This window comes from Aspergillus pseudonomiae (assembly GCF_009193645.1).
Source record: "Aspergillus pseudonomiae strain CBS 119388 unplaced genomic scaffold BDV37scaffold_235, whole genome shotgun sequence".
NCBI lineage: Eukaryota > Fungi > Ascomycota > Eurotiomycetes > Eurotiales > Aspergillaceae > Aspergillus > Aspergillus pseudonomiae.
The window spans coordinates 1-9,277 of NW_022476227.1; the positions used below are offsets into that span (position 1 = coordinate 1).

At 43.6% G+C, this 9,277-nt stretch overlaps 5 protein-coding genes across 5 annotated transcripts; 2 read left to right on the forward strand and 3 right to left on the reverse strand.

Moving 5' to 3' along the window:
- Window positions 1-577: 577 nt before the first annotated feature.
- On the forward strand, window positions 578-1,057 carry BDV37DRAFT_277349 (uncharacterized protein; the record flags this gene model as incomplete). Its single annotated transcript, XM_032085746.1, has 3 exons — window positions 578-613; window positions 675-758; window positions 806-1,057. The coding sequence occupies 3 exons, from the start codon at window positions 578-580 to the stop codon at window positions 1,055-1,057; spliced, it is 372 nt and encodes a 123-aa protein (XP_031934155.1).
- Window positions 1,058-1,262: 205 nt separating this feature from the next.
- BDV37DRAFT_93132 (uncharacterized protein) lies at window positions 1,263-1,901 on the reverse strand. The gene has a single exon (XM_032091461.1). The coding sequence runs from the start codon at window positions 1,788-1,790 to the stop codon at window positions 1,467-1,469; it is 324 nt and encodes a 107-aa protein (XP_031934156.1). The 5' UTR covers window positions 1,791-1,901; the 3' UTR covers window positions 1,263-1,466.
- A 281-nt stretch (window positions 1,902-2,182) lies between these two features.
- On the reverse strand, window positions 2,183-2,756 carry BDV37DRAFT_267254 (uncharacterized protein). Its single transcript, XM_032084011.1, has one exon. The coding sequence runs from the start codon at window positions 2,416-2,418 to the stop codon at window positions 2,257-2,259; it is 162 nt and encodes a 53-aa protein (XP_031934157.1). The 5' UTR covers window positions 2,419-2,756; the 3' UTR covers window positions 2,183-2,256.
- A 2,828-nt stretch (window positions 2,757-5,584) lies between these two features.
- Window positions 5,585-6,667, forward strand: BDV37DRAFT_277351 (uncharacterized protein; the record flags this gene model as incomplete). The annotated part of the gene is made up of 2 exons (XM_032085747.1): window positions 5,585-6,455; window positions 6,576-6,667. 2 exons carry the CDS (start codon window positions 5,585-5,587, stop codon window positions 6,665-6,667), a joined length of 963 nt encoding a protein of 320 aa, XP_031934158.1.
- A 1,927-nt stretch (window positions 6,668-8,594) lies between these two features.
- BDV37DRAFT_289935 (zinc-dependent alcohol dehydrogenase family protein) lies at window positions 8,595-9,257 on the reverse strand (the record flags this gene model as incomplete). Its single annotated transcript, XM_032088596.1, has 2 exons — window positions 8,595-9,124; window positions 9,176-9,257. Coding segments are annotated over 2 exons (612 nt in total), but the record flags the coding sequence as incomplete, so codon positions are not given.
- Between the last annotated feature and the right edge of the window lie 20 nt (window positions 9,258-9,277).

A 9,277-nucleotide genomic window follows, 5' to 3' on the forward strand; every position in this document is an offset into this window, starting at 1 on the left:
TCATGTGCAGAGGGTTACCTAATATCTACTGGAATACTCTTGGGGTATTCAACTCATCTCTGTCAAGCTGCCAAGAGGTTCTTGAGCGCAAAGATGAATAGGGCCTTAGGGATTCATGGGTATGGGTCCTGTACCCTGAGGAACGGGGTAACTATAATACAAATCGAAGATCTTTGACAACAAATAACGGTACTGGGAATTCTCTAGGCCACCAAAGGATTGTCGATTCAGAAATTCCTTCGCCTTCCCAATTAGCTTGTCGATGTATCTCGTGAGGAAAGACTTTTCTGTTTGCAAGCTTTTTTCAGAGAAGGAATGGGACAAGGACTGCGGAATCGACTATGATCTATATCATGGCAACCTCTAAGGTTTAACACGTGACTCTCCGTTTTGAGCTCAAAAGGGTTCATCCATGGAAGTGAAACAAGGCGATGACGTGGAGATTCGTCTGTCCTAGTGTAATCCATCGAGCAATCTCTGTCAAGGTATATTGGTGGCAATTCATAAAGTGCAATTTCCTCAATGCGCTGTTCTTCGTTCTCAAACAATTAACTACATATGTTCCCTGCATTTTACAATGGAATCTGGACGGGACAAAAAGTCCGATTCCCAGGTTGGAAGAAATCTCTCGTCGTCATCGTAATATATGACACTCTGAGCTAATATATTGCCAGGCTCTCTCCGAGAATGAGAAACGGTGCCTCCGCATTTATGGAAGGCTGCCTTATAGAGGAGGATTACTCGGACAGCAGTCTAAGGCATGTTTACAAGACACTGGCCCATACTATTTACTGATGAGCAATAGGAACGGAGATACTTTGACTCGGGTGATTTAGCTCTCTCTGCAGCTGACATTGTGACGGATAACGGTGCAATTCAAACTGGCGCAGCCCATCCTATACGTGAGAGCATTTCGCGTCCTTATGCTCCGGTTCCCAACACAAGTAATGCCAACAAAGATGCCAACAGGGAATTGGGTGGCAATAAAAGCCCAACTCCGGAAATGATAGATAGTCCCTTGCATCAGCAAATCGATAGTGGGAAGAAGGAGATGTAGAAACCAGAAAAAGCACTTCAGTATGAATCAGACTCTTTAACTTTCACCAAAAAGCTCACAAAAGACTTGGTAGCCCATTTTGAAGGTAGCAGGGAAGCCTATTATTTTCTCTAGGACATGATCAATGCCGTTGCATTACAAAATTATTTTAGCACAAGCGTTCATATCTCTGGTTTCCAACGCTCGGAAAATGGCACGGTGTGCCACCATTTTCTGTAGCATATATCCGAAAAATTGGCTAATTCAGATTATCATCTTCTCCGACCGCTTAGACTTCCAGTGGACTAAAAAGTCCAACGAAAGATTAAACAACTTGATCGCCTAGAATTGGTAGAGGTACTCAAAACAAGGACCATGTTTCATTGAATATGGACTCGCTATACCCAATTGAATTCGCAAAGATAGGACATTACCCAAACACCCCGGAAGATGATGTATGCTCCAATTTGCGGTCAGCTTCCAAAACATCCCTTCCAAGCCTCAGAGTCATAAGCTCCAAAGTAGCCTGTAAGTTTTCTTCACTAACGAGGGTCCTCTCAGGGAATGGACTAGATGGGCTGGCACGTTCCCAGAGGACTGAAAATCCTTCGAGACTTTGTTTGTATGAGTCTTCCTCTGTACCGACATGTCTGCTGATAATTTCAAAAAGTTCTTTGTAAGAAAGGTTCTCGCTGACAATAATAGGTGTCATAACTGCTCCAATTCGTAACATAAGAGGTATGCTGCGAGACATCTCGACGCAGAACGTTAATATTAAAGTGGAGACTGGATACGCAGAGGATCCAAGTTGACTGGTTGCGTGTGTCTTGGTACAATATACCTTCCCTTAATCATTGAAGGCATATAATGTCATGGAATGTTAGAGAGCTATTATGTGAAACCAGCAGAATTTATAGTCACATATTTCGTAGGGGCTCTGGTCTCAAATCATGTGGGTATGACCTAACTATTGCATCATGGCACTGAACCTAATTTCCTCTCTGATAAACGTTCACTATCGGGAAATAATAACTAGACCCTGGCATGCAGACTCTCATCAGCCTCGGGCATATTTGGAACGCAAACCTTATTGGTTTGTGGAGTTTCCTCTTAGATATCAATAAGCGTACCAGTCACTCTTTCAACGGTCGCCCTACCCCACAACTGAATATAGCCCCGCTGAAAGGGGTTTTCGCCACATATACGCGCGATGCAGCATATCATAGCTCCCTCCTTCCTCTCCCATTTAGTGATCTTGTTCCATTCCACTGGCTGTTCTTTATCAAAATTATACAAATACTAAATAGCGTCATTCGAGATGCAGATAGTATGAGATAGTAGAATAATTCTGCAGATTGGGCGTGCAGTAGCAGATCAAACATGTCTTTACGACTAGCAGAATAGAATGAGTGAGAGTATCTTCTTATCAAAGTTTCGAGTCAACCTCCAGCACCGGCACAGGGATTGACAAAAGTATATAGAAAAGCGTTGGGGAGGTTCTCACGGATAATACTTCTGGCGACCTTGGGGGCAGTATGTCTCACAGCGGGGATGCGAAGATTCCAGGGTGCAGTGATAGTTTTCGATGAAATTATCCATCGAGTCAGGACACCAGGACTGATCTTCTATTTCGAATAACCGGAAGCGGGGGAAAAAAAGACCATGTTGGGTCAGGGTAGTATGGAGTCTGTTTAGACGTCCTTTAGCTTCTTTCACTTCGTTTATATACATACGAGTTCATGTACCGAGATAATGCCCAGATTTAAGTATGTCTACAACTTTTTACAATGTACAATTGCGACCCAATTCTCTGGATCGCCTTGCCACTATGCCACAGAGCTACCTGTTACTAAGAGCGAAGAATGTTGCACAGATTGTACTTCCGCAAGTTGTTTACATGAATAACAGTTTTCAAAATCGGTATTCGCGCAGCTTACATTTTAACGAGCATGCCCTTTGGAGCGAGAATTGACGGGGCAGTAAAGCCAACTGAAAGCGCTAATCTAAAATGGACACAGGGATGGGTGGTTAAGAAAAGGCACAGTGGAATGTTTCCTGGAGCAGGTGGGGCAATCCCACAAGCAACCCTCCACAGCAATCCGCAGCGATCCTCAGTGAGAGCCGCTATTTCCTAACTAATCATGATTGGTTAGACACACTTCATACTGGACCCAGATCCTCAGCTCTTGCCTTTGACGACAGCGAGGCCACGCGTATAGTGTTTGTGCGACGTTCCACTATGATGGTTGTTGGATTTCTACGTGGCGGAAGGGCAAGACCAACCCATGCGAAAGGCGAGAAGAAAGGGACCATAACACTAAAGGGAATAAAGTTAGAAAACACTGGGGTATATCTGAACTACAGTGAAACCGGAAATGAGACATAGGAGTCTGAAAAGATTGGACTAATATCATTATTGGCTAGGATATATATACACACCCGACGGCGATTGGCTTACTAGTTTGAACTAAATAAGTCTTAGGCCGACGCAGGATTCGGTATAACTTGACTATTTCCTTATAATAGACTGTATGCATAATATATATTGAGATATATCGGTCTTAGTGTTCTATCTATACTTAACTTATCATTTAAACTATATATTGTTGGTCGTATATATAGCGTTGTTGTTGAAACTTGCATATAGTTATAGTTGTATAAACCTATGGACCAATCAAAATAACTAGTTACTTATACAGATAGATTATAAGAGAAAGTAGGAAATGGAGTAGTTAAGTTGTGGATTGGAAACCAATCAGAACCCAGATCCTTTCGCGCAGCCCCTAAAATGTTTTGCTTCGCCTACGCCCCACCACACTACCTATTGCAAACCCAAGATCATAACTTAAACTATCTGCTCTTTTAGATGAATTGTTATAGTAGAGCACTTGGTCAGATGCCCGCTTTTGATCTAACTTATCAGAGCTAAACGTTCCACGAGGGGCTGTTGAACCTTTTACTGCGTCAGTGTATGAGCGGTGAGCTAAGAGTTTGCCGGACCAACTGAGTAAATCTGCCTGCCATCAGGATATGGCATGCTGTCTAGTACCCAGTGATGATGAAGCACCAGGTACAAGTCATCGACATTCATAACGCGTTTGTCTCCGGCAGACAAGCCTAGTTTATATAAGGGCACCAGGGCGCCGGTCATGTACTGGCCAGTAGTTAGTGAACAGAGCAGGGAGAGACATTGATAGAACTTACGTCATTAATGTCACTATGGCATTTGGCGTGAAGACTGCGGTCAATAGCTTGGCAACACACTTGGCACCATTACCTCCAGTTTTCATGTGAACTGCTGAACTTTTTTTATTACATATCATTAAGTATCGATTTTAAAAAAGCTCATGGCATCTTTTTTCCAGGCTGCAGCAATGAATTTTAGCCAGTATTCCCTGAGAAAGTCGCAGTACATCATGCCAATCCACTGCAAGCATCCTACGAGCTTATTCTAGTACAGGGAATAAATTCTCACTTCGTCTACTTATCCTTGACACCTTTGATATTGTTCTTCCTTACTTCAGTATATCGTTTCCGAAAAACGCCTGTGTTTTCCAGATCTCGATAATATTGCCGATAGTATTCTGGGCCAAAGATAGTCTTTTTTTTAGAGCTATAAAGAACCGAAGAACCCAAGACAGAAGTTCCTTAATAAAATATAATTTCGAGGGACAAAGAGCAGGAAGCCAATTGGCTCTTTAAAAGACACTTTGACATTATAAATATATGATTGGTTTATGCGAACTTCTCGAACCGGTTTTGTAGGTTTCATGTGGTTATCCTAAAGGGGATGATTAGCTCAGCTACGCCAGTCAAATAACCAATTAACGAATGTAGGACTTATTCAAACACGACCCACCTAACAGATAAAGTGGTACTCCACTTAACGGATGTCTCATTGCTTCCTTTCCCATTGATTGGATTAACAAAGAATCAGCAATGTTTGAGGATTATTAATAACATAAGTCTGGTCTCAGGGGTCCCACAAAAGGCACAACAACATAAATATTTGATCTCTGGCAATTACTGGTTCTGCTCTTTGCAAAGCTAACAACCCATGGATCTCCAATACGTGCCACTTCCTCGTTTAACCGATTATGGCAAGGGATCTATCTGACCTAACGGCCACTTTCTGCATGGACCCATCTGAGGTATTCGAATCGTTCAATACCTTGGCTAGGTGCTTTAGTATCGTTGGTCTTCGGGAGCGCACAGATAACTCTGGTCCATCCTCAGAACGCTACTATCTGCATGTCAACAGTACTTTGGGGGCCCTTATCGGGAGGTGCCTTGATCAGTACTGTCAAATGCCAGATCCACAGTTGAAGGGATGCAGTTCAGAGGGGTACCCTCCGGACGAGTTTTATCGCCTGTTCGCCCACCCCGAACCAGAATTCGAAACTGTGACCTGTCGTAGTATCAACGTTAACGCAAATCGAGATATTAGTGGTGTAGGGGTGAATCTGCCTAGAAGGTTCTGTATCTTGACTGCATGACTTACTAATATTTATCTTTTCGCGCGAATCGCAGGTGTTGCTCTCATTGGCGATGCAATCTGGCATCCTTGCCTTTATCCATTTCGCTGTACTCATACTAAAATTCTTTCCGGGAGTCACACGATGCATACGACACCGCCACTTCTCCGCCCTTACGTTCACGTTAGTGGAGTTTCAGGAGGCTCAATGCTTCTACATGCTGTCCTTTCAGTTTGCTGCCCTGACCGCTCTTGTGGCTGGCCCGCAGCTCTATGAAGCAACTAGTTTGGCGCAGCTTACATCGAACACCTCCACGGTTAAGGCTGTGGCGTTAATGGGTGTGCTTCCGATTACACATGGCCTATGGATTCTACACAGGGTTGACTTACATTCGTGGTATATTTCTCTATGGTCCGCTATAACGATAGTGGTGTCTAGTGTCACTCTCCATCTATGTAAGATGGAGCCTAGAGTGGCCAATTTGCAGAGTATTGCAACCGCCAGTCATCTAGACAAATGTGGCTATCACCCTCCTCCCCTTATATATTGCCGGTCACATTCCGATTATTACTTCAGCGCTATGACCCTTATATTCTTTGGGGTCACAGATGATATCCTGAATTTTGTATGTATTGGGATATATGGGATCCTCGCCTTGCAACGTCTCGCCCTCTATCCCAAGAGGTGGCTCAACCGAAAGCCATCGTTTCAAGCTACTTACCACCGAGCGTATCCGTGGCTAGTATCCAAAAGAGCCAGGTTCGTTTCCAGAACACTAACTGCGATCATTGAAATTATCCTTCTATCCTCCAACTTCTTTTACATTTTCGGAATTGTAGCACTCAGTCTTCCAACGATCGCATTCAGCTCGTGGAGTTTCGGGCAAATTATCGCCGTGGCCATCTGGGCTCCCCTCATCAGTAAATATCTCTATTGGTGTTTCTGTATGTCTCCATGTCTCTCTCTATGGATTTCTTTCTTTCCATTTTTTTTTTTTTTTTTTTAAAAAAAAAAGAAAGAAAATGCCTTTTTGGTACCTTCTGTTATGCTCATAGTCAGATTAGTCGGCTCAAACTCTTACTCCGCCATCCGATTCCCGTACCCTTACAGAATAAGCCGAGCCCAGGCAATTAATAACGAACACCACCCAAATTGAGAACTACTTTTCTTTCATCTTCCTCTATGAGCGGCACCAAACGGGAAGCAGAAAAGTCCACTGAGACTTAGATATATGTCTGTATGGATATTGAAAGACTCCAATATTATCAGTCGTGTTATTGGGACCTTCAGTGGTGGTATGGTAACACTTACCTCTCGCCTAGGCGATATGCAGGGTAACGTTATCTAGTCCTCATATATGTTTATGTACAATACACCATTGCTTTCGAATGAACTTGGAGCCTCGTCACCGTCTGTGGTGGCTTATATGCCTGGTGCTCCGTTTAGCGGCCCTGTAGCGCGCGGCTCTGAAACCTCTGCAATGCCTCTGCAAAGTCTAGTATTGTGCCTAAGGCGCTATAGTCCTGCGGGGCATCGTTTAACCTACCTTCTTTACGTTGTCTTGCTCGTCCTATCATATCTGAAATGTTGCTAAATGCTCTTCCAATCTTGCGTCGTGGCTCCTGTCGCAGCCTTACTAGCCGCGGGTAGTCAATTAATACATGGACCACAGCCTCTACTGCTCCATTAACATCTCTCGTCGTCCCAGAGGCGATGATAATTGCCGGATGTCGCCGTCTAGTATTGTACCACAACATGATCATTCTAGATCTACAGCGTTCATATGCGGCAAGAGGTGCGGTGTTTCCAATTCAATGAGCAGGTCCTACTCACGTGTTAAGTATGATGTAAGACAAGACAGATGCAGATCTGCCCTCTGCCACTGTGACGTAGGGCCGAAAATAGAATGCTAGGGCAAGAGGGCTAGCATAGACCTTAACAAGGTCCTAATTTGCTTCTGAATCGCAATAGTACTATGTAAAACTGAATCGCTATAGCTGTGGCAGCGTATGTATCGCAGAAGAAAGTGGGGTAAAAGTAGAAGACAGCAACCACCATGACGTCCGTACCCGTAGGGCTATTAAATTCCTCAAACTAAATATCAATTTGTGATCTGGCGCCTTTTGAAAGTGGTTCTACAAGCCTTCTGTAGCCTTTTTTCGGGTCAAATTAAGACTAGGCTAACAGTGGACCAGTGAGCTTAATACAGACCTTACCAGGCGAACAAGCTCAAAAGATAATCGCTATAGGAAGAGTGATCGCAACTTTATCATGGCCTCCTGAGGTGAGGGAATACCTTGTATATTTCCTCGGAGTTTCTTGACATTTTCATTGATGCCTTCATACAGAACGCGGATTAACTGTAAAAGAATTTGTTAGGTATCTGATGCATCTTTGTACTTCTACCAATGTTCTTTGCGGCGTTTGTCATTCGAGGAATCAAATACACACCCAGAACCTGAGGCTGTACTTCCTTGATAAATAGCTGTATCGGTGCACTATTAGTTGTCAGAAACCTGAAAAAAAGAAGTAAAGAAAAGGATCATATAATGATCTTTGCATGTTTCCCTTGGCAGATTGGGCAAGCCGTAGGTTGTCACTTCCGCTTCAAGACAGCACCCAATATGGAACCTCGTTGACGATCTTCCTAGATTCACTGGAAAATAAAAGCTTGATGTAGTTAGGGAATTAATACATCCTTCTGGTTAGCTGAGTTGATATATAGTCGTTTCGCCTCCGCGATCCTTTTGTGCTGCTTGCTTCTTCTTTCTAACCGGTTTATATGATCTTACTGATATCGTAGTTGACGTACTCGGTGAACCAGTGGCCCAACGCGTCGCCATATAGAAATTTAGAATAGTCAAAAAAGCATGAATTTAAGACCGATATAAAAATGAGTAATTCTATCAAGTCGGATAGTGCGTAAATTTATAGCCCTGTATACTACAGTAGAACATCTGAATGGGGCGCGCCTAGGGGCTGTGACTGACTTTAGTTGTAAATTCGTAAATATTATGTTACGGATTTATAGACGTATCGTTTCACCCTACTAAATAAAAGCAAATGGAAAACTTCAAGGCTTGCTAATAAAAGTCGATACAGACTTTTCCTGTATGCTGTCTACTCGCAAGGTATGCGTATGCATCAACCACTTGGTCCCGGCCGAACTTGAAAGTCTTCTCAACAGGGACAGGTATATTACGAGCTCCGATGAATCGAACAGCATCCTCAAGCAGCTCCTTAGAACCAACCATGATACCACGAACAATTACTCCTTTTGCCAATGCAAGACCGGCTACATCCGGCATGGTATGCTGGAGAGAAGGTGAAAGAAAGCCTATAACTGCAATATTACCACCGTAGGCAACAGCTTCTAAGGACTGCTTGATAGTCCCAGAGCCACCGTTTTCAAGGATGTAATCTACACCGTTGCCGTTGGTTATCTTCTGCACCTCTTCTGCCCATTTGGGAGTGGTCTTGTAGTTGATGGTATAATCAGCTCCGTACTTTTGCTGAATATACTGTAGCTTCCCCTCCGAAGAAGATGTGATAATAGTAGTGGCACCAGCAGCCTTTGCCAGAACGAGACCAGTGACAGACACCCCCCCAGTACCTATCACTTCCAGTTAGATCTCTATTCTACCACAGATTCCGGATGACTTACCAAGGCAGAGAACAGTATCTCCTGGCTTCAGAGGAATATTCCCGTAGAAAGAGTTCCATACAGTGGTCCCGGTGCAAACAACACTAGCCCATTGGCTATAGC

Coding starts and splice junctions, on each gene's coding strand:
- BDV37DRAFT_93132 (XM_032091461.1), bottom strand. CDS start 1,790: ATGTCTCGCAGCATACCTCTTATGTTACGAATTGGAGCAGTTATGACA.
- BDV37DRAFT_267254 (XM_032084011.1), bottom strand. CDS start 2,418: ATGTTTGATCTGCTACTGCACGCCCAATCTGCAGAATTATTCTACTAT.